Source organism: Microtus pennsylvanicus, chromosome 4 (assembly GCF_037038515.1).
Source record: "Microtus pennsylvanicus isolate mMicPen1 chromosome 4, mMicPen1.hap1, whole genome shotgun sequence".
NCBI lineage: Eukaryota > Metazoa > Chordata > Mammalia > Rodentia > Cricetidae > Microtus > Microtus pennsylvanicus.
Genome location: NC_134582.1, coordinates 135,769,553 through 135,795,097, shown reverse-complemented (window position 1 = coordinate 135,795,097; position 25,545 = coordinate 135,769,553). Strand labels below are relative to the sequence as shown.

The 25,545-nt window shown below is 35.3% G+C and overlaps 1 protein-coding gene across 1 annotated transcript in view; it reads left to right on the top strand.

Moving 5' to 3' along the window:
- Dnajc1 (DnaJ heat shock protein family (Hsp40) member C1) overlaps positions 1 to 25,545 on the top strand; it is a 178,668-nt gene that overhangs the window by 66,884 nt on the left and 86,239 nt on the right. The window contains exons 2-6 of the mRNA XM_075970588.1: positions 11,328 to 11,429; positions 11,904 to 11,950; positions 18,302 to 18,467; positions 19,298 to 19,395; positions 20,347 to 20,440. Of these exons, the coding sequence (XP_075826703.1) occupies positions 11,328 to 11,429; positions 11,904 to 11,950; positions 18,302 to 18,467; positions 19,298 to 19,395; positions 20,347 to 20,440 (507 nt within the window). The remainder of the gene's footprint in view (positions 1 to 11,327; positions 11,430 to 11,903; positions 11,951 to 18,301; positions 18,468 to 19,297; positions 19,396 to 20,346; positions 20,441 to 25,545) is intronic.

The following is a 25,545-nucleotide window of genomic DNA, read 5'->3' as shown; positions in this document are numbered from 1 at the left end:
AGAGACATTGACACACTTCCTCCCACAAGGCTATACCTACTCCAATAATTGACTCCCAACTCTGCCTCCTGGGTGCTAGAATTAAAGGTATACTCCATCACTGCCTGGCTTGTTTTTTATATTCTTTAGTTTGTTGCTGTGTACACTTTTATATCTTTTGCTGTGCTTGTTTTGGATTTACTTTGCTCTTTTTTCTAGTTCTATAAAGTAGGTTAAGCTCTTGCCCTCCCTCCCTTCCAGTTTTTCACTTTTTGTTTGCCTCTCATTATAAGGACCTTGTGTTTCTCTGTGTGAAGACAGTATGTTTGTGGATTATCTGTGCAGTGCCTTGGAGGCTAAAAGAAAGCAATGAATCATTGAAAGACTTGGGTGCTAGGATCAAACTCAGGTCCCCTGCAAGAGTAGCAAGTGCTTTTAATTGCTGAGCCATCTCTCTCTCTCTCTCTCTCTCTCTCTCTCTCTCTCTCTCTCTCTCTCTCTTTCTCTCTTTCTTTCTTTCTTTCCTTAAAAAATGTATATCTAATAGTAAACTTTCTTGTAAACAATGCTTTTAGCATTGTAAGTTTTGCTATGATTTGTTTTCATTTGTGCCAAAATACTTCCAAACTTTCCTAGTGATTTCTTTTATCTCAGAAAAAAGTAGCTATTAAACAATTTTATCTTTGCTTAATACCAAGTAGTTTTAAGTTTTTTTTAAAAAAAGTAATTATAGCTGTATGTGGTGATACATGCCTATAATACCATCACAGGAGAGGGGGAGACAGGAAGACCAGGTGTTCAAGACCAGTCAGCTTGCTACATCTAAGTTCATCCTTTACTAAATGAGACATGTCTCAAAAATTAGACTAGGGTTTGTAGCTAGCACACTGCATATAGTTACATGTAGCAGGAGTTCTAATAGGTCCTAATAAAAGCCCAGAATCAGACATAGGGGAAAATGCTGAGAGATCAGAGAGATGAAGAAACAAAACCACAGCCACCTTACCTACTCAACTTCCCAGTCAAAAAGAGAGTGAGTTCCCAGCTCCTGCTTTATCACTTTCTCTTTCAGCCCAGCCATATCACTTCCTGTCCTCTATGACCTCTATGGTTAGCTAATGGCTAGCTCCACCTTCTGATCTTCAGGCAAGCTTTATTTGTACAAAAAAGATAACACATTTCCCATTTTTTGTCAAAAAAATTAAAAAGGTTATAACTAATGTAAGAAAAACTATATACAATAAGTACAATAGCTATATACAATAATATATACAATCAATAAATACATCAACAATGTCTAATCCACTAATAATTGACAAATTCAGAGAAAATACTTTATGTCTAGCCTATCTTGGTGAGTTCAAAAGTTGTACCTAATTCACTTTCTAATCTAACTTGCATTACCAAAACTATCTTTTTATGTCTTTCAGCCTTATACATTTTACATTTCTGTAGTGAATTTATTTTCTGAACATGGTAACAAGGAAAACTATAAAGTCTTCAACTCTATCATAGACCCAAGAAGGAAATAATATTATCTGAGTAAGCAGGAAGAGCAAGCAAGTGACTTCTAAAAAATGTGAAAATGGCAGAAGCAGCTGGAAGGTTCCTCTGCAATGTTGGGGCATCCATCTTCAACCTACAGGCCTAGCACATCTGACAAACTGTTTTGTGAAGCAGGATATTCTGAAGGGCTGTACTATTTGTCTTGACAAAGTTTGGCAGTCCTTTTTTTTTTTTTTGTCCAATTTGTACAGCATTCTGTCAGCAGTCAAGGCAAGAGCACTTTCTTACCCAGAGGCTAACCTTTGCCATAAAGAAAGTAAATACGATGTGGAGTTTCTTTGATACCCATCATCTCTAAAGTAGATTGGTGCTGCCAGGAGCAGACATGTCTCATTGTCATTAAAAAAAAGAAAGAAAAAAAAAGAAAAGAAAAAAGAAAGAAAGAAAAGAACCTGTGCCATTAAAACCTTTTACATCAACTTGTAATAATATTAGGTATGTTTTCAAAGTCAAACAGATATATTTTAGATAAACAGGTCGTCTTTAAATACTTAAGAGATCTACAGAATATGGCATTTGATCAATTTCTGCATTATCTTGTGCTAGAGGTCCTGGCAGACCCATATGGGATCGGATGTGTGTTATCTATTGGGATGATTCCTATTCCTGGTTATTTCTTATACCTGAATAAATAATGAAGTCGATTCTGTATCATCTGGTATATTTATATTCAGTGGTTTTGATATGCAAAACAACTCTTCATATTGCGATTGGTAACTATGTCAAGAGGTTCCATAAAATACCTTAGTACCATGAGACTAGCATATAATTCTGACTTTTGGACAGAATCATATGGGCTTTCATCCACTTTACTTAAATTTTCTGATTTGTAACCTGCCTTTCCTGATTTATTGCATCAGTATAGAATGAAGAGGCTCCAGTTATTGGTGTTTTTCCATACAATGTAAGGATGGATCAAGTTAGTTCTCTTTATAAGTTGAATTCTCTGGCTTTTGGGACAATTGTTGTTAACCTCTCCCAAAAAAATACTACAAGTTCTCTGCCAGGGTTCAATTTCTGCCCATAATTTGTCAATTTCATCATTATTAAAAAGGTACTATAATTTCTGCTGGGTCTGTTCCTGGTAATTGATGAAGTCTCAATTTTCCTTTAGAACTAATTCAGACCTTCTCTGCTTAAGTCTTTAATTTTACTAAGTTTATGTGGTAAAAAGATCCATTCTAAGATAATATAATCCTTCTACACTAAAATTCTTATAGGGTAATGTTTGGAGGATAATAGGACCAGAGTGCAATTAAGCTTCAAATGCATATGATCCACATATGCAATCTGTAATTTCTCTTTCATCAAAACAAATTCTTTTTTAACTTCAGGTGATAATTTGGGGTCTAACTTTTTGTAAACCTATTTTATAGCCTAAATAATTAACAGAATCTCATCTTTGTATTTTTTTCAGGAGCAATTTATAATCCTCAACACGGCAAAATTTTCTTTACATATTCAAACATTTTTTTTCTGAAGTATCTGTATTTGAATCGACTAGTAAGTTGTCATCCATGTAATGGATGGTAAAGTATTGATTGGCGCAATTATTGTGACATCTGTACCTGTTTCTACAAAGCCTTTAATGACATCATTTATTCATATTTTTAATTTTGGTCTTTGTTAATCAATAGAAGTTTGCAAAATACTCACTTTATGGTTTCTCCTGAACTTTTCATTCTCTCCTCTATAGCCTTTCTATCATCCAGAGCAGTGTGGTTTCTTATTATAGGCATTAGGTCCTTTAATTGTTCTCGGAAGGCATTTCCTCCACAGTTAATGACTGAACCTAATTTGGCATGGGGACCCGTGGGAGGCTCCTCAAGAAGGAGTTTCCCAACTGCAAGGGGTTACCTTGACTGTCCCTTATGATCTATATTCATTGGTCCAATATCCACCTTTGCCACACCTTCTGAATAATCCAGAAGGGAGAGATGTTCTATTTGAATTATGCTTAGAAAAAATACTGTTTCTAGGAGCCTGTTTACAATACCTTTTAAGGTGACTGTGTTTGCCACAATTGAAACACTTGACATTTCGATTTTTCTTCAGGTCTCTGGAAATCACCTCTCCTATCCATGTGTCATATCATGGTCATGAGATTCAATATTGATTGTATCTTGGATCCATTCTTCCAAGGATGTTGATCTTGCCTTTAATGGCTGAATTACCCTTTAGCATTCTGTGCTAGCATTTTCAGAAGCCAGAGATTCAATTATTATTTATCTAGCATCTGAATCTGGTATCATTCTATTTACTGCTGAATTCAGTCTTGGTAAGAAATCCGTGAAGGCTTCCTTTGCGCCCTGTATAGCTTTAGTAAATGACTCAGTTTTAATTTCCTACTTCTCCAATTCTGTCCCAAGCATTCAAAACTGCTATGTGGCACAAATATAGGACATGGTCATCATATAGAGATTGCCTTTGTACATCAGCGTAATCTCTCTCTCCAAGTAGTTGGTCTTGGAGATTTCCATACCTCTAGCTCTACTTTGTTGTTCAATGGTCTTAGCCTCTTCTTTCCACCAGGTTGTTCATTGTAATTGAGACTTAACCGTTTTAACCAAGTCCCTCCAGTCTCTCAAGATAATTCTGTTACACATTGACCACAAGTTTAACATCTACTTCACAAAAGGTGAATGCATGCCTTATGAGACTATTACTTCTTTGAATGTCCTTAAATCTAACACAGCCTTGGGAATATCTGTCGTTTGACAGTTCTTGTAAGGCGACTGGATAAATTCAAATTGGTTGTCTGAAAACCTTAAGCATTTCCTCTCTAACCTTACAGTGCAATGCTGAAATTGATTCTACATTATTTTTTTCTGTCTGAATCTAAATATCTCTATGATCTAATTTATTAAGTTTTTCTAAAACTTGTATCTTAGCACTCATATTAACCAACTTTTTTAGTGAAAAAGAAAAATGATAAAACTGATAATGTTTATAATTGACATTACAGAAGTCCCATCTAAATTAGTTTTCCTTTCATTTAATTGTTCCATTTTCAAGCTGTCCACATATTATCATACAGAGACATAAATCCCTCCATAGTAATAGTGTTTCCCCTTTTTTAATGTGAGGGGAAAAAAAAACCTCTCTTAACTAATTCCACCTTTTAGATTATTCCAATTGTCTTGCCAAACCTGCTGACAATGTCAGTGAACTGTGAGGCATAGCATGTCTGAGCAGAGAACAGCTTGGCTAAGGACAGCTGTGACTGCTAGATGTAGCCATGAGCTGCAAGTGGTAGCTCAAGGAGAGGGGATATAGGAAAGCCTATACCACCATGGTGGAGAGAGAGCCAACTGTCTGAAAAAATGCACAGGGGATTGATGGGGAGGGAGCATGTGTGGCAGGGCTGCCTGAAAGCAGAGCCAGCCAGTCTAGGGCGGGCAAGTCCTGTGGTGTTTGGAGCCCAGGTGCTTCTGGAGTTGGGTGGCAGCTGGAAACTCATTTTGAGAGGCATAGTAGGAAAATCCCAAACTCACTCAGAGACCTGGGGTGGGGAGGGGGGGAGGAAAGAAAGCCGAGCTGGGCAGGGAGGGAGCCCCATGTGCAGCTTTAGCCTGTGGCTTTATAACCACTGGCAAGTGGCTTTTTCATGGATTTCTGCCTTTAAATTGGGTGCCAGTGTATAGCATGAGTTCTAATAGATCTTAATAAAAAGCCCAGAGTCAGACATAGGGGAAAATTCTGAGAATCAGAGAGATGAAGGGGCAAAAACCACAATGACCTTACCTACTCAACTTCCCAGTCCAAGAGAGAGTGATTTCCTGTCTCCTCCTGCCTTATCACTTCCTCTCTCTGTCCAGTCATATCACTTCTAGTTTGTCTATACAGACCTCCAGACCTCTATAGTTAGCTAGTGGCTAGCCCGCCCTCTGATCTTAAGGCATGCTTCATTTGCACAAACAAGATATCACCACAGTTGTATGTCGTGTGCCTGTAATCCCACCAGCATGAATGCATCATTTTCAGCTATTTATCAAATTCAGTTTTGGCCAAGGGTCCAAAACAAACTAAATAAACAAATAAGCAACCCTCTACAGAGAGAGAGAGAGAGAGAGAGAGAGAGAGAGAGAGAGAGAGAGAGAGAGAGAGAGATACTAAAGAGACTAAATGAGAAAAATAATCATAACCAACATTTTTTGAGACGACTTTTCTCTTTGAAGCTCAGGCTGCCCTAGAACACCCTCTGTAGATGAGATCCACCTGCCTTTGCCTCCCAAGTGGTGAAAATAAAGGTGTGCTCCACCGTGCCAGACTGTCATCAATTTTTAGTGAATGAAAATCTTCTTAAATCATCAGTACAAAGTCCCACAAGTGATAAAACCCTGGTATTTTTCGGATTTTCTTGTTTCAGTCTTAAGCATTCTAAACATAATGGAAAAAAATGTTTCTTTGAAGTTTTTCTGTTTTATTCTAGAATACAATTTTATGATCTGTTTCTGAGGTTAGTCTTCTATTACTCATTTTTTTAAAATTTATTTTAATGTATCTTATCTATTCCTCCCTTCGTCTCTCTCTTCCTCCCTCCCTTCCTTCCTTTCTTCCTTCCCTTCTTCTTCTTGTGTGATGTGTGGGTATGCCTTTTAACTTGTTTGTTTCCCAGTTCTTCTGTTAGTGCTTCCTTTTGTAATGGCCTTTAACTCAGATCCTCCTGCCTCTTCTTCCCAAGTGCTGGAAGTAAATATGTGCACCACCACACCTGTTCTTGATTTTTCTATATTTTACTGATAATATTTCTGTGTTGAATTTTTTAACACCACTTAAAGTTTCTTGAATCTTAGATGTGTAGATTCACATCTTCCAAATTTTTCAAGCTTTCAATTCCTTTTTTTCTTAAAATATTTTCTAAGTGCATACTTTTTCCTTCCTTTCTCCTTTCTGAACCCATTACACACATGTTGGAACTCTCTATAGTGTCCTAAAGGTCTCTAGGATCTGTTTTTTTTTTTCATCCTTCTGACTTATCCTCACATTCATTGAGTCCTTCTATCCATGAAGATCTGATATTGAGCTTAACCTACTGACATTTCCTTTTTACTTATTGTGTTTTTAAGTCTGGAAGTAGTTCTGTTTTGAACCTTTTAAAGTTTTTCTTTCTTTTTGCTGATAGTCTGATTTGGAAAGAGAATATTCCCATATTTCATGTACATGTTCTTGACCACATTAAGAGTTAAAAGCCTTTGTCTAGTGGATCTAATGTTTACACTTGTCAGACAACTGCTATTAATTTTTTCTCTGTGTATTAACCAGTTTACCTCTTTCTTTGTATGTTTTATTGGTTTTTTAAATGTATGTATAACTAGACATTTTAAGTATATAATATGACAATTATATTTCCTACATCCCCAGAGTTTGTGCTATTTGTCTACTGACTATTCTAAACTAAGTGTATAAAATGTCCATAATTGGCTGTTTGGCCATTGGAGTCTGCTTAAATTTATAGTTATCCAATGGTTGTGCAGAGATCCCTAAGGCACATGGAAGAGGGGAGGAGGAGAAAGAGACAGAAGTGAGCTGCAGACAGATGAGACTGTCCCAGTCTTGGCCAATATCTTAGTCACTGTTGTATTGCTATAAAGAAACCCTGACCAAGGCAACTCCTATAAATGGAAGCATTTAATTGGGAGCTTGCTTACAGTTTCAGAGGGCTAGTCCATTATCATCATGGCAGGAAGCTTGTGGAGCAGTAAGCTGAGAGATTTACATTCTTATCCACCACAGACAGCAGGCAGAGAGAGGGGGTTGGTAGTGGGAAGACAGACAGACATACGCTGGACTTTTGAAATCCCAAAGCCCACCCCCAAAAACACACCTCTTCTAATAATGACACATTCACTCCAACAAGACTACACCTCCTAATCTTTCCAAACAGTTCATCAAATGGGGACTAAGCATACAAATATATGAGCCTATGGAGGCCATTCTTGTTCAAACCACCACGGCCAGTTGAACTCTTGGAGCATGCTTTCAGTGCTCAGCTTGGTACTGGCAACTCTTTCAACAACTCTGTGCTTGCTCCTTACACAAAGCTTGCAGATGTACCAGTGGTGAGAACTTCAACACCTTCTCTAATCTTTCTGAGCACATGCTCGTCCTTGGGCATGCACATGCTTCGAACCAGTTCTAATTGGTCTTATTAAAAACCCAGAGCCAGATAGCATGACAGATGCTGAAAGATCAGATAAAGGAGCAAGCCACAGCTAGCTCTGATCTTGCTAACTCCTCAGCCAAAAATGGGGTGAGCTCCTATCTCCTCCCTCCTTATATTCTTCTTTCTGCCCAGCTATTTTACTTCCTGTCTGTCTATTTAGACAGACCTCCAGACCTTTATGGTTAACTAGTGGCCTAACTCCGCCCTCTGATCTTCAGCAAGCTTTATTTGTTAGAGCACAAAAAAGCACCACACACATGGTCTTCTAGTTTCCAAGGAATTTAGGAAACATTTCAAAGACACTTCCCAGAAGACTTTCTTCCCAACTGTTACCCTTTGACTGATTTCTAAGCAGAGTTTTTCTGTGTTGGCAGCTGCTCCCAAATAATCACTCAGAAACTTAAGTATTAATTGTCAGGGAAAATTTTAAGGTAGTTTGTTCTTTCCTTTTACCGTGTGGGTTCCAGGAATCAAACTCAGGTTTATCAGATTTGGTCGTAAGGGCCTTTAACCACAGAACGCTTCATTGATCAACTTTAAATGTTCTTGATAACTCCTGTCTGTATACTTTCATAATTCTAAACTTGATTCAAAAAAAGGAAAAAGTCTTTAAATATCAGAGTAGACAGACAGATCAAAACACCCATAATTCTTTGAGAAAAAGATAAGCTGTGCTTTTCCTGCACTGGGAACTCGCATCATTTATGGAGGTTGGTGTCTTCAGAACCCTTACTTAGACTCAGCTTCATGTGATCTTAAGTGCTTGCCTGATTGCCATGAGCTTTGACTAGTTTCCAGGGTTCAGATAAAGTTGATTCTGACAGTTTCTGTGGTGGGGCAGCCCTTGGAGTTCTCTCTCCGCCTTTTCACTCCCATCATGGAGTTCCCTTCTGACTAGCATATATTACACTAAAAGATGTTAAGAGTGACAATATGTCTCTTCATTACGGAGGTTATCCAAGTGTTAAGATAATTTGTATTTTGCCTGCTAGCGAGCTGCATCACATTTAGAAGGAATAGAATCATGGCAAATTGATGTAGTACATCTTTTGATATCAGCAATGGTCAGCTTTTACCTATTGCCCTGTCAAGCTTTTTTCCATATAAGCCAAAGAAATTTTAAATGATCTGTTTTGCTGAATTTAATAGATGAATGTTCAAAATTCGAGTCTTTAATAGAAATGTGATATAAAGTGCTTTGGAGAAGCCAGCACACATCAGAGGGTGTATCTTTAAAACCTCACAGAGTAGTTTGGTGCTGGTTGATGTGTACCTCTATTCCCAGCTCAGGAGACCAAGGCAGGTGATTACTTGAGCCCAGGAGGTTGAAGACAGACTGGACAACATAGTGAGACCTCATTTCAAACACCAGCAACCGTAGGAGGAAGAAACAGAACTTTATGGGACATACTCATCTTATGGTTTGGTGGATGATATGCTCCCAATGTTTATCAAATTCATAAAATGGTAATGATTACTTTCACTGCCTCCCCAAAGCTTCCTCCCTTTACAAATTTAAACTTAAAAATTATAAATTTACAAATTAAATCTTAAGTAAAACAGCCATCATAGCTTAGATCTGAAAGTATTTTTTTTTTTGCATTGAATTCTGTCTTAATCTTTTTGTAGAGAGAATAAATTTGAACATGTTACTTAGCTTTTCCCTACCTTACTTACTTGTAAAATGGGCTCAAAACAACTATGCTTACACGGTAGGTTTGTGAGTTTGTATGTGGCTAAAATTAAGACTGATAAAAGGCTCACATTAAATAAGTGCATAATCTACCCTCTGGGAAGCTTGTCCAGAGGATGTCTCTAGATAGGAAAAGCCCACTCCCACTTACCATGGACCTTATTGGTGAGATACCAGTTCTCAAGAGGGGAGTCTTCTGTGCTTGTGTGGAGCCTGAGAGGCCAGGTTCTTAGTAGAGGGTGGGCTGCCTTTGTAGCCCAGTAAAAAAGAAAATGAGGAGGAGGCAGAACTGCACCTTGAAGTGTAATTAGGGGGAGGCCAGCACAGCTGGAAGACAAAGCTAGCGATGGGAACACAGGTGATGGAGGTGTAGAAACAACTATCTGACTGGTTTTATATTTGGGATGCATACTGTGACAGAAAATTCTTGCAGACAATGCCAAAGCAAGGAAATGCCTTTGTTGACCAATAGTCATTTTTATTTTTAAGTCATAGATATTATATGTTATGTATTATTTTATAATGAAAAATATATAAACTCATACTTTATTTTAAAAATCTTCTGAATTTTCTCTCGTACAGTATTAATTTAATAAAATTGTATTTAAATTTCTAATTAGAGGCTGTTTATTCATTTGACACATGGCCTCTTTGCATGACAAAAGGACTCATCACACATTTCCATTAAACAGCTCCTTTCTTTCATGTATTACCTGTCATCTAATGTGGGAAGCACATCCTTTCCTTCAGCAAACTTAAAATGAAATAATACAAACATATTATCTGCAAGGTTTACTTTGTTGGTTTTACAGCTCCTTGGCCCTCCATAACTCAGAAGTATTCACAGCTAGGGTAGCTTACTAGACTGAAGCAATAAGTTCCCTCTCCACATGAAAACGCGTGTGTGTGTGTGTGCGCGCACATAGAAACACACATTGACAGTGAAAATAATGGCTTATAAAGGAAAGCTTTGACAGACTAATTGTAGCTTTTTTTTTTCTTTTTTTCCTCCAAATTTATTTCTTGGCCCCTGGTATATAGATTTTTGTGTTGGTTTGAGTTTTCAGTTATTTGGGCGTTTTAGTAATTAATTAGACAAATAGCTATCAGACAAAGTTTAATAAGTTGCTTTACTATCACTTGTCTCAAGAATCTGTTTTTACATATAATAGAAATGAAGTTTTGAACTCTATGTTTATTTTAGCCACGTAAATGATGTTTTCTTATTTTATCTGCACAAACAAGATTACTAACTGCTGTGACCTTGAATATATTTTAAACTATATTAGTCATACCTGAATAATGGGCAATTTTTTTTTCTACAAACCAGACTGGGGAGATTGTAGAATTGTGGGCATACTCTTTAAAGCATATAACTGTTTAATTACAACTTATGGATAACGCAACTTTAACTCCCTTCAAGTCAACGTTTTTTGACATGAAATCGGGTTTTCATAAGTTGTTGCTAAATGTTAATTTCAGTATGAATAATAATTAAAAATTTATGTATATATAAGCTTGGGCTTCTTAAACTGATTTTAAAATTCTCAAGTAAATAATAAGGTTCTTTATAGCACACAGATATTAATTTTTAATTTGTCTCTTTTTTGTATCTTGATTACTGAAAGAGATTTATTGGTTAATTGTAGGGAGGCAAGTATTTGAAAAGTTTTGTCAAATACCATCTTCTTTAAATGACTGTATGGTAATGAAAGTTAAGAGGAGAGCCAATTTAGATTGAATAATTGTTCAGTCATGTGGGTCAGGCTAACTGCATAGCATGGTTGTTAGACTGATTGCTCAAATTACATTGCCTGGGGTCCTGCACTTGGTTGGCTGTCTTCTCAGATCTTAACAAGGTTCTGGGAATTTCTCTTTCTGACAAAGTTTGCTTTGTATTTTCCCCTCCCCCTACCAACCCAGGATGCTTCATCTGCAGACATCAGAAAAGCATATCGTAAGCTTTCACTAACCTTACATCCAGACAAGAATAAAGATGAAAATGCAGAAACTCAGTTTAGACAAGTAAGTGCAATGTAATTTTATTATAGTGACAGTTGTAGTAATATACTTATGCTGGAAATTTAACGTAGATGTAGCATATTTTCATTTGAACATGAAACTTAAATATATAACATTTAGATTTTTATTTGTTTTTTTAATGGAATACTTTTTTCATGAACATTTTGTGTCATTTAGAGTTTTTCTTAGTTGTTACAGGGTCATGGTTGTCATAATTTTCTTATCTAAATTATCCTCTTGCTCTTAATATTTTTAAGGTAAAGTGTTACTTTTATACCTTTCACAAAAGTTCATTTTGATACCCGTTTTTAAAATTGCTTTCAAAAACATAAGCTGTTACTTATTTTTGGATTTTTACTATTTATTGCATAGATGGACACATGGGGTTTTCTGCATGTGTGTTTTAGAGCGTTCATCCTCCTATGTGATTCTTACAGTTGAAAATATTTTTATTTTAAAGTAATGCTTCTGTTTTAGTTGGTGGCCATTTATGAAGTTTTAAAGGATGATGAAAGAAGGCAGAGGTGAGTGCTCATTTGTGCTTCTGAGTTTGGATGGGCAAGTTTCATGCTACAGCTTTGAAAAGTCCTGCTTAGGTTAGGTTTTTCGTTTTGGTGGGTTTTGTTTATTTGTTTGTTTTGCTTCTTCCAAGAAATGCATTGTTTTACAGTCTTGTGTAGAGCAAAGCTCATTTCTTTTGAATCTATTTCCTAGGCTGATTCACTACTTACAAACTATGATCACGAGACGTAAAGTTAGCAAGTTTTGCTTCATTAGATCAGACTTTTAATGCGGGTGTTTATGCCCTGGGAAATAATCAGAAGTACTTGATTTCAACCAAATGCCCATTCTTTTCGCTCTATCATAAGTAGCTCCTCTCTGTATTTGGTAGACCCGCTACCCTCATGACCACTTGTTAAGCATTTGAGATTATCACTTAGTAATCATGTATATGTACTTTCCTAGTGTTTCTTCACCCCATATAGCCCCGGTTGTAAGTTGATAGACTTACATGAACTGTGGAAAATATGATTAAAACAATAAACAAACAAACGTTCCTCTTTTCTCATTGGTTTTGCCCTCTTCCCTAAGTTTGCTCCAGTGATGCTGTATCTGTTAACCTTAGGGTAGAGACAGTCCCTCACACAGACCTGTCTCTGCCCCCTCAGAAGACCAGTGATAAACTCTAGTGGTTTATATTGCCAGTGACTCAGGAGATCATAGGCATTCCCTCTGCTGTAGAATGTGTGGAATGTGGATCCAGTGTGAAGTCTTCGGAGATCTTAGAATCAGAACCAGAGTAAGAAACACATTTTAAATTATCCCTTTGAACACAAACAACAAAAGTGTCAGAAAAAAAATTATTGCAGGTAAAATAAACTGGTTTTTTTGTTTTATTCTGGGCTTGTTAATCTTTAAAAATAAACAATAATAATGCTGATTATAGCCCAATAAGTTGACTTCATGAGATAGTAGTGGACAGCATTGGAAATTTGACAGTGTTGTCTTAAAGAAAATACCCTCATTTTTGAGATTTAAGCTAAAGCAGGCATAAATACCTGATTTGTTTATGTGGCTAACACATCTTATACACAAACCCCAGAATTACATTATGTGGCATTCTGAACTTTTCTTCAACATCCTAAAATGTTAGTTGCCCTTCCTGGTTCTTAGCCACAGTTGATCAGGTTGTAGTCTATCTGTCTTTGTCATTCTGCACTTACCTTAGTAGGTTTTCTTTAGTGAACCACTAGTTTTGTTTCATGTATCAAGAATGTGTTGTGAAGATAGCTTGCTTTATTCTTCCAGTATCTTTACCTTCAAACTTTGTCTTTTGGCTGATTGTTCTCTTATAAGTCAGTAAACGTTGTAATAACTTCTTTTAATTACTAAAATCATTTCTGTCTTTTTACAGCAAATAACTCCTTACCTATCCATTGTTTCTTTGTTCACATAGACTCATCTAATACAATCTCTAGGAGTAGCTCCCTCTGCATTGACTTTACTGTTAGTGGGGAAAAAATGGACCTGACAGTTATACAAACATTTCTAGTATTTCCCCTTGAGGCACAAGTAACTCTTTGGTAACTGGTTTTCCTTGAGGCAAAAGTCTTAACTAATCAAGATGAGAATCACTCCTCTAAAGCTTGTGCCTGAGGCTAGGTGACCTGTGAGTGTTTAGACTTAGGAGAAAGGAGTGAGCAGATCTTTTCAGTAAGACTCTTAATTCCTTAAAAAGGAAAGACTAGTCAGCTGCCTCTAAAAGACCTTCTCATTTCACTCTCACAAAGTCAACTTTGCCGACACAATTGTTTATCATAAATATTCATTGAGCAAGTATTTTCAGATTATAGCCTAGGCATGAACAGTTTGGAAAGTTATCATAGAAGTGTTTGTTGTGTTATCCTTCTGAGATGATTCTGTGCGTGATAGAGAATAAAGAAAGATCTTTAGTGTAACACACACACGTATTTGCTGTTTATTCTCCAGATATGTAATATAATTATGTTTTCATTGAAATTAGATACATTGTTTGAATTTGAGGAAATGGAATAGAAATGCAACAAATACGTTAACAAATGAAACAGCTTTTCTTCTTCAGAAAAAGACAAATTTTATTTTCTTTCATAATGGTTTCATTTAGGTATAAATTTCTCATCATGAAAATAGCCTTCTGTAAGTGTAAAATCCAATGATGTGTAGAAACTGTACCGAGTTGGGCATACTCTCTCCATACTCTTTAAATATTTTCATCCTCAAAAAATGTGCAGCCACAGTTGTTCAGTGAATTTATCAATTTGTATCTTCTGTTCATTTCATAGTGACAGAATATGCAATGTATAGTGTCTTTAAATTGTATTCATACTGTACTACATTCTAATTCTTTAGTCTTGTTTATTACTGAATACTATTCATTGTGTGAATAATTTTGTTTATCTGCTCACCATTTGATGCACTCATTATGACTTTTAACATTTTGTGCTGAAGATGCTATGAACGTTGTCGTAAAAGTCCTTGAACCGACATGAGTTTCATTTTTTAGATGGATTACTAGAAGAACATCTGAAAACTTTAACTTCCCTGTTAGTCAAAGGCATAAATTATAGCGTGAAGTGAATAGATTTTCTGGCATAGAATTTCTCCCTGAACTCTATAGCAAATTTCCTCATTTGAAGAATCTGCAGCTTATGAGCTAACACAAATTTCTACACAAGTTCCCAAAGTTTTTATCTAAATTTCTGAAAACTACTTATTACCTGTACCCTTCTCTCTCTCTCTCTCTCTCTCTCTCTCTCTCTCTCTCTCTCTCTCTCTCTCTCTTTTTCTCCCTCCCTTCCTCTCTCCCTCCCTCCTTTCTTCCTTTCCTTTTTTCTTTCTCTTTTCTCTTCTTGTTTTGTTTTTTGTTTGTTTGTTTGTATTTTGTTTTTTTTAGACAGGGTCTCTCTACGTAGCTCTGGTTATACTGGAACTTGCTATATAGACCAAGCTTGCCTTGAACTCACAGAGATCTGGCTGCCTCTGGAGTGCAGTGATTAAAGGCCTGTGCCTCCAGACCTGGCAAACTAGGATTTCTGTTAATCCAATTATGCAACTTAAATTTTCCTTTATTTTATTACTATGTTAGTAAAACTTAAAACATTTTTTTAATTTACCAAAGAAAAAATGTCTCATGTACAAATGCAGCTTAAAATGTGGCATTAACTTTGAATCTGCTAAAACTTTCATAAATGCATTACAAAGCTACTGTTAATTTCATTACAGATGTGTTCAAATCTGAGAATAAGAAATCTAATTTGACTTTCCCTAAATTAAAACTGTAAAACACATAAACATTATGTAAAATGCCATGTACCACAATAGATTTGCCAAATACACACACACACAAGATTGGTTAAGATACTAAATTAGTTAATTTAATATTATTTCTTGTTTATAATCTCTGTACAACTGAGTTTTGCCGGAAAGTTTAAAATCTGATTTAAAATGGAAATTATGTTATTTTTAAGCCAAAAAAAAATCACATACTGTATAATAGGAAATTCAATTTTGACAAGTGCTAGAATTATTTATTCATGTTTTACTATTCAGATTTTCATTTTGATTTTGTTTCTATTTTATGATTTTGTTTCTGTCTTAAATAAATATTTTTTTGCTGGTAGTTTAAGATTATTTTAAATTTGTTTTTCTGTAATTCTAGCGGGTAAGTGTGTAATGAATTGCGATTCTAGTATATAACTTACTAATGATTTTGCAACTGTTATGTTATGTTTATCATGTGTGTTTAAGGAAATCAAATGAAGCAAATGTGCATTAGGCCCTATGTTGTATATGTGGAACTGATCAATTAGTGCTTTAAATTTCAAGAAGATGCCATGTCAGCTTTTATTTGTGTGTGTGTTAGTGATTCTTTATGGTAAAGATTTGCTTCTGTCTAAATTGTAATATGTTTATTTATTTATTTGTGAATTCTTAATCTGGTTTAAATGCAGACTTAAGAATAGTTTGTATCCATCTCAATTACAGAGCATTTAGACATGTGTTTAAATATGGAAAAAAATAATAAAGTGTTGGAAATTTTGTGTTGTCAACACATTTTTTTCCTTAAGTAACTTAAGGGTGTCTGTGTATATTTTAAGAAGTATATTGTTTTTTCAGTGTCCCATCAGGAAGGTAGTAATTTATCTCTTAACAACATATATTCTAAAAAGTGAACTATAATAGAAGCTATCTTCCTTTCAAATGGCCAGTTGTGTGAGCCATAATGTTCATTAGAGTAAAATCAATAGAGCATTGACTGTATGCTTAATCCTTGGATGCTGTTTTTCAGAGTGCCAGGCATAGCTGAGTAAGTATCTGCTGCTTCGTGTTTGGATTTGGTTGTGCACTAAATACAACTCACATATGTGATAGGAAAAAGTTAGCTTTTCCCAGTGATGGTGATGAAATATGTGATAGAAGAGTCTTAGCTGTGAGTGCAGCTGTATTTTCTTCCCTTACAGTTTAGGTCCAAAGCAGATTTAATATTTGTATTAATGCTAATAAGGAATCAACTCCACATTCTCAAATACTTTTTACCTATAACCATATCTTTTAGAAGGTATGGTTATCATGCCTTTAGTTGAGATATTTCTGAAAATAATGATTTTTTCATTCACCTTTATTTCTCCTCAAAAAATCTGATATAAGACAGAATTCAGAATCAGTGTGGGGCCTAATGGTCCCTGGACTTCATTTGACTTTTATGATCTTATGATGTACTAACTGAAACCCTTTTACCTGTGTCTAAATTAGTTGATCTGGAAAAGATCGGTTTAAATATGAAATTCTGAAGACAGAATACATTTTCTAGGACACCATAATGCTATACCATGAAGCTGATGTTGAAGGAATGGTACACATGCTGGAAAGGAGAATATTTCTCACCAAATTCTGCCTGGCCCTGTCCACAGGCCATATTGTGATTTGACTTTGTAAATGTCTTTTTCTTTTACTACTTAGATACTCTGATCTAGTAGTATTAATAATTAAAGTTGATCTAAAAGTCAGGTTTTAAAAGATTGACTAATAAATTACATTTTGTATTAATAACCAATGTTTTTCTGCTGAAAAGAAGTTTTCTATAATAAACCCTCTGCTTTATATTTTTAGCATATCTCCAAGGTATCAATTTAATAACTATCAAAGTAGCTACTGCAGTTGTTGCATTTAAATTGATTTACATGTCAAGACTGGCAGTTTAGCAGCTGCGCTATTATTCCTAGATCGGTCAATTTACTTGAGAAAAACCTACTACTGAGCTCCACTGACCTGCCTGACAATATAGGTCCTATTTCTATTCCTGTAATTAGGCCTGCGACTAACTCGGAATATTTTTAATTAAAATATTTTGGTCAATGTGTTGCACCAAATTAGGCCTTTCAGTGGAGGTTTAATTCTAGAAATAGTGTGATTAGAATATTTAATGGGTTGAGTTCAATTAAGATTAACAGGTTGTGTGTATTGAGCATACAGTGTATGTGATCATTTTGAGTTTCACAATCATAAATGTCACTCCTTATTTTAATCTTAAAAATATTTGCTCAATAACTGACAAATTTAAATTCAGTTGAATTTTTATTTCTCTTTTAGCCTGGTGGTAATAAGAATGATTATTTAAGTCTATAAGGAAAGCTGTTATGTATTAATGTTCTTCCCTTTCAGCAAAAGCCACAAATGAGGAAATTGCTACTTAAGGGTTTACAAATAAGCAGTTTTATTGTGAACTCTGACTTACATTTGCTATTTTCATGTCCTTCTCTAATTTGAGATCTTTTTGTTCTTAAAGGAACATGAGCTCTGCAAAATCATAGGCACTCATTTTATTTATGTCATTAAGAAGCTTTAATAAAATAATGTGTGTGGATATTCATCATTCAACTACTGTTATCATGAGGGTAGAAATAAAAGTGTTGAGTAAAAAAATGTATACTAAGCTTGATTCAGTTAATGTATAATTCATTCAAATAATATGTAATTCAAATAGCTCTGGTTTTATTTTACTTTATTTCCTCGGTGAGAACCTAACTTTTAATACTGATTCTGTGGTAGAGAATTTTCTACAGGAAGGCATGTATGTCACCTTAGTAGCCATAATAACTGAGTGCTGTAAATCCTGCGATCTGCTCTCCAGTGTATTAATGCTGTTTGTTACTGAAGCCATATAACTATGCTTTGAATTTACTAGGTACTGTGATGCTGGAGCACTATAGTTGTTCCTCTCAGAGAGAATTTTTTTCTTTTTAAATATAGGAGCAAATGAAGTTTTTCTTTAGCTTTGCTTTGGTTTTGCTTTATTTTAAACTCTTCATGAAAAACTGTTATATTTGCTACCGCAGGTATGATGATATTCTGATCAATGGACTTCCAGATTGGCGACAGCCAGTATTCTACTACAGACGAGTAAGAAAAATGAGCAATGCTGAGCTGGCATTACTCTTGTTCATTATTCTCACAGTGGGGCATTATGCTGTGGTTTGGTCAATCTACCTGGAGAAACAACTGGTGAGTATTGGTGATAAATCAAATAGCCTAGCCTCTCATTTTATATAGAAATCTAGGCATTTATTTCTCAAGTCACGGAAGTTTCTTTTTTTCTACATGTTCTCTGTATTCTAATAGTTGTACTGTCACTAGTTACTGCTTGATTACTTTTATGCCAAGGAAAATTAATATTTTATATATGAAAAACACATGAATATTTTTAAATCTTTTTTTAAAAAGTATATTGCATTTGAGTTTATAACAAAACTTTGTAAAGTAGAAACATATTCTTCTAATTATCACCTAAGTAGAATTTTTTAATGTAATTGAGAAGTTTTTGTCACAGACTTCTTGTGTAATTCGTTTACTTTAAAATCATAAAATAATATTTAAAGTGGATATATTATAACTTCAGTGATCAGTTTGTTAAAAAATTTATTACACTTCCTCAATCTAATATGCACTATATTTTATTACACTATGGGCTTTTATGTGCTATAAATAAACATTTATAAATATTTATGAATTATCTTTTATTTACTCATTATTTTAAAAGTAACACTGTTAAAGGTATTGAGTAATAAAGTGTATGTTGAATGTTTTCTCTTCCTAGAAAACTTTGGTTGCTATGGGGATGCACATGACTAACAGTGCTAAATTTCAAGTGTCTGTAAGGCCAGATACCATGGCAACAGTTATTGTGAAAGACTGATGATTTTACTTGATCATGTTGGACTCTACATATATTTGCATAAATGTTCTAGTGTTTTTTTCTTTACTAAAGAATCTTGATAGCGTATGAGGTACACATTTTACAGACAATCAAGTGCTGTCATTCGTTTAATGGTTAGGATGAGCTGCTTGGTAGAAAGAAGAGAGAAAAGAAGAAGAAGACAGGAAGCAAGAGTATGGATGCAGCGAAACTTGGTGCTTCTGAAAAGAATGAAAGGTAGGAATGCACAAAATAGTATGTAATTTAATGTTGTTCTACTTCATGTGTATATCTGCTTCAGATATGTGTCATATCTGTCTTAGGTATAAACATGAATATGCCATAATTTACAAGACAAATTCTAAGTTTTCTTTTCTTATAAAGTGTTCACATACATCTAAATAGAATTAACTAACCTCTCAAAGTCTTGTAGTTTGAAATTTTTCTACTGAACTCTAGAAACAGAATGCTGCTAGAAAAATCTTTCTCTGTTCAGAGTTGACGGTAAATAGAAAGTGATATGCCAACCACTCAAAAAGATAGCACATCTCCTTCCTCGGTTCATAACAGAAATGTTTATATAAGACTTTAAACAAGTTCACACAGCAAGGGAGGAATTGGATCAGTGTAGGATGGAGATGAGAGATTTCTTCTCATCTTCTACCAGTGAGTAATGCTTGGGCAAACTACAGATGTCGTTAGTTTTTATGCCGTGGTTGGTGGATGCTGCCATATTGGTAGCTACTGTCAGTACTTGGGAGCACTTTGGCAATGACTAGTCTCTTAAAACTTGAGGAATCATTAGGTCTAAGAATTCATTTTGTGGATGGGCTAAATGGAGGAGGAATTTGGGGTTATTTTGTGTTTTTTAATCGAGAATTTCACACATTCATATAATGTGTTTTGAACGGATCTCCCCCCAACCTCTCCCCTCCAATTAGTTTTTTTTTATTTTTATAACTTGATTAGAAATTTTTCCCCAAAATTTTATAGTTTGGATTCTTGTACATTTATACATATCATGTTTGCAACTACTGCCTTTCATAATAGGATAGGTCAGATTAAGTGATGCTTTATTTTTTAAATTAAATTGACATTCGCAAAAGATTTCATAATTGCTCAAAATATTTTGCTTTTCAATTTTGTCTGTCTTTCTTATTTGTTACTTGGATTTCTCTCCTCTTTTAGATTGCTAGTAAAACCACAATGGCATGATTTGCTTCCATGCAAACTGGGAATTTGGTTTTGCCTTACACTAAAAGCATTGCCTCATCTAATTCAGGTAAAATGTGCTTCTTTCATAGAATGTTAGAGGCTTTCATGTTTATTATTCATGAAATAATTCATGACTATGTCTGCTATTTGAATATATACATATATATCTATATGTAATATTGAATGATTATATATGTTCATAAGTTAACCCTAACGTACAATTGTTCTAAGATTATTTAGGCACCTTTCCCTATAATTATCTCTTATTTTGCATTTTGAAGTTTAAGACACTAGAAAAAGAAAACTGATAAACTATCTTTATGACAGACATAAAAGCAATAAGAGTTTAATCTGTTGTTATCCTTAAAGGCATAACTAACAAAAAGGAACAAGATTTAGTGAACTCATCTATTATTTTAATAGCACTTAATACATTTTAAAGGAAAACCTCACATAAACATTCACACAAAAGTACATACTACTTTCCATTTTATTTGCAGCTTCAAGGAGAGTGGGAACATTTTGTTTTCTACCAGTAATCAGTATTTTTGTTTCAGGTTAACCCTGATCAAACTAGGAGAATATATGTGGATATTTCACCTTTTTCTTTATATTTAGCATACCAATCATATATTATGAAATTATTCCTTTGCTAATTTTAGTTATTATACACAGCTTGAAATTTTCTAATAGGTAGCCATAATATTTAAAAACAAAAGAATACTTTGAGTATTCAATTTTGAAGTTTGGTAATAAAGTTTGGGGTTAAGATTGTAATTTTGGAGGAGAAATGTTTCCTTTAATAATGAAGTGATTATAAGACAGAGCCTGCTTTGCCTACTGTACTACCTATAACAGGTCTTTTTTTTTTTAATCATTTGCAGAAATTAGTTGTTCTGTATTTTATTTTATCTTATTTTCTTTTAGTAATTTTTTTTTGTCCAAAGGGAAAAATAAAACAAAAGTTCCTGGTATGCCTTTTTATCTTTCTTTCTTTCTTTCTTTCTTTCTTTCTTTCTTTTTTTTTTTTTGTTGTTGTTTAAGATAGGGTTTCTCTGTGTAACATTCCTGGCTGTCCTGGAACTTGCTTTATAGACCAGGCTGGCCTTGAACTCACTGAGATCCACCTGACTCTGCCTCCCGAGTGCTGGGATTAAAGGCCACCACCACCACCCAGCCCTACTATGCCTTTTTCTATCCTTTGAGAAATTATTTAGTAGTTTTTCCATGAGCATAATTCGTGCTACTAGTCATTGATTATAGAATTTTTAGTTTTGTTTATATTTGATAAACATTTTTATTTATTTAACCTGTTAATTGGGGAAGGTGTTCAGATGTTTTTATACTATATCAGTAACAATTAATAAGAGAGGAAAACTATACCAAACTATGTTTATGAGAACATGTGATAGAAAAATGTCTTCAGGGAAAATATTTGACTTAAAAAATCTAATTTTTATTTTAATAAGTTTCGAATCTTTGCAGAAGGCAATTTGCAGTATTGATTTTTGGGAATTTCACATCATGTACCCCAATCCCACTCATTTCCATGTCTACCCTCAACCTTGTAGCCTCCCCTCAAAAAGAAGAGAAACAGAAAAGAACAAAACAAGCCACTTCACTGCTCTTCTTTCCCACCTCTCCATCACGTGTTCATTTATAGTCATGGCCTTGGGAGCTGTGGCGTGTTACAGCCTGGACCCTTTGGCCCAGACAGCTTTCCTTGCAGATGCTCATTGCAGGGGTTGTGGGTCTGGTTCTTGACTTCTGGCTCCTGCTACACCATTATTACTGGATCCTCACGGAAACTCCTCGCAGATATCTTGGTGTTGCCCCAAGTCATGGAGATCCTGGGACTGTGGATCTCCGCAGAACTGACCCCTTCACACACTCCAGCAGGTTATAGATGGGGTAGATGTTAGTGTGGGTCAGCTCAAAACCCAAGATGTGGGCCTTGAGTGGTAGAGTCTAGGCCTCCACCAGAATAAACCTCCTCAGGCAAGGGTCGGGGATATCACCATGGCCTCAGGTGACAGCATAGGCCACCCATATCTGCCTGTTCCTTACCTCTGTCGTGTCTTCAGTCCCGCTTCTCTCCACATTGCATGAATCATTCTACTTCTCTCCCATTTTCTACCGCATACCTGTTCATCACAGTGGTACCTGCCCTCCTGGGCCGCTTAGCGCCAAGCAGGCAGTCGCCTTATTGTAAAGTTTTACAAACAACTTTCTGTCTCCCTAGAAAAGTGGATCTCATAAAAGTTGAGTAAGCCTGCTCCATTCCTGAATTCAGGTAAAGGTGAAGGGAGAGAACCAACTTCCACATAGTTGTCCTGTGACCTCCAACATAGGCTGTGGCCCAAATATGTGTATGTGCACATGTATACACGCACACACATGAAAACATGAGCTTATGAAAGACAGCAATCAGTAAAGCAGTGCTGAGTAGTTGCTTTTAGAATTAGGTCATGGTCCACCTTTTTCTTTTCCTTCTGTTGTGACCTTTATATTAATTCATCATCCATAAAATTAAATGGTATTAAATACATGTGCATGTGCGTATCAGTGACACTGGGATACCTCTATGAAAGGTTCTTAAATAAGAACTTGTGAAATTCAGAAGTAGCCACTTTAACTTGAAGAAGCATAGATGATAATTGGTACAGTAGTCAGAAAAAATCCTACTTACATATAAAAATTTTAGAAAGTACATAAAAATTAAGATATATATGACATATCTCAATATATGTTTATGATATATATATGCCATGTATATCTAAATTCTTAGGCATGTCCTTTATGCTTATTTACTACTCAGTAATAGAGTTGTTATTTAACATTTACATAGGAATTGGCTCATCAATGGTCGTTGCCCTATTCCTTGTATAAACCAAACCTATGATCATGCTTTCTTTGATGGTAGGTTTTCATCTTGATTTCTTTAAAGAGCCAAAAAGTAGACCCTTGTGAAGGAATGTAAGTGTATAATCCTTATAGATGTTTATGGTTTCCCTGTAGTCTTTCACATTTAGATGCAGCTTCTCTCATTGAATTTCACAAAGTATTGCTCTTGTTTTTATAGAAACCATGCTGGTAGCCTACTCATATTTTATCCTTCTTACACAGTATTTTTAATCATGTACTTTATTGCCAGTGTTGACTGACAGGAATCTAAGTGCTTATAAAGCCCCTTACGAGTACACAGTAAGTTAGTTAAGTAGTTGTCATTTGAGAGAACTTTACTTCTGTTGAGAAACTCTTGAATTTCCTGAAAAGTTCATTAAAAATGAGCTGCAAAATATATGGAAATGGAAGATTTAGAGGCTTCTAGTCAACGAGCTTCACACACACAGAATCTGAACCCACATACTGTCATAGCAATGCTTCTTCCAATTTCATTATTTCATCTTTTACATACTAATTCCTTTACTACAATTCTTATGTTTCTGAAATTTTCCAGCAGAATTGGGAACAGTGACATTTTGCTCAGCTTTTACTCTTAAGTTCTCTTTATTGTTTAGCATTAGATTCCTAAGGTGACTTCTTATTGCCTTCTTAATTTGTCTAAATTCTTTTCTGTCTCTTACCCCCCAAAATCCAAATGAGAATAATTACATAAAAATTTGATATGTAAATCTCTTTTTGGTCATTTGTTGAAAAATAAATCAGCCAATTCAACAGAAATATAGTAAACACATATAAAAGTAAGGCATGACAGGGGGTGCTGGAAATGAGTATGTATTGTAGACTTACCAGCCAGTTATAGCACATGACTGCAGATACCAGATCAAACGATTATTTAATCTTCAAATATGTAGTATCCAGTGATACCCGAAGTTGTTCAAAGGCATATTGTATATATTTTAGAATGACAAGGAAAACTCAAGTGGGGCCACTTGAACTGAGTCATGGAACATGAATGGACCATTGTATGTGGCCACTTTGTACTAGGTGTCTTCTGAGTGGTTTCTGCTGTTATGGAGAGACACCATGACCATGGCAGCTCTTAAAAAGGAAAACATTTAAGGGGGGTGACTTACATTTTTACAAGTTTAGTGCATTATCATCATGGTGTGACATGGTAGCATGCAGGCATAGTGCTGGAGAAGGAGCTGAGAGTACTACATCTTGACCTGCAGGCGACAGGAAATGAACTGGGACATTGGGTGTGGCTCAAGCATATATAAGAACCCAAAGCCCACCCCCACAGTAACACACTTCCTCCAACAATGCCATATCTACTCCAAAAAAGCCACACCTCCTAATAGTGCCACTTCCCATGAACTTATGGGGACCAATTAAATTAAAAGTACCACAAATGGTATCCAAAGACAGTTTCATAGATATAGCACTTCCCACAAAACTATATTGTATTAAAGCTGAGAAAAAGATTCAACTACTTTTTTAAAAAGAGGATATCATATTGCCATCAAAGACTATATTCCGAATCTCTAGATTTAGACATATATATTTAGCAAGTTAATTTTTTTAAGAGTCACTAGTCTTTTTTATGGTTTGTAATTTTATTTATTTATTTATTTGAAGATTGATTAATAAAAGTTCAGAGACAGACACTGGGGTTCAACCTGAACACCAGGAAAGCAAAGGAGCCAGCCACTAAATTTTACTTCGACCTCAGTCTGAAAATGGCAATACTGCCTCCAGGAGACCTCAGAATGAGACTGACTGAGAGCTGTCTTCTCTAGCTGTCTTCTCTAGTTCTAGGATTAAGGGCATGCACCACTATTCCCTGTTTTCTGTGGCAAGCTAGTATGGCTACTAGGATTAAAGGTGTGTGTCATTGCTGCATGGTCTGTAAGGCTGGCCAGTGTGACTATTTTACTTTTCTGATCTTCAGGCAAGCTTTATTTATTAAAATACAAATGAAATGCCACTACATTTATTTATTTTTACATACCAATCCCACTTTCCTCTCTCCTCTCCTTTTCCTCCTCCCTGCTCCCCCACACCCAATCCCTATCTGCTCCTCAGAAAGGTTAAGGCCTCCTCTGGGAAGTCAACTAAGTCTGCCCCATTACTTTGTTGAGGCAGGACCAATAGCAAGTTAATTTTTAACAGATTAATCTTATATGACAAGACTAAAAGGATTGTTTTAAAAGGATAAAGTTAAATGACAAGAAGAACTAAAATACATGACTCTATGAGCAAAGC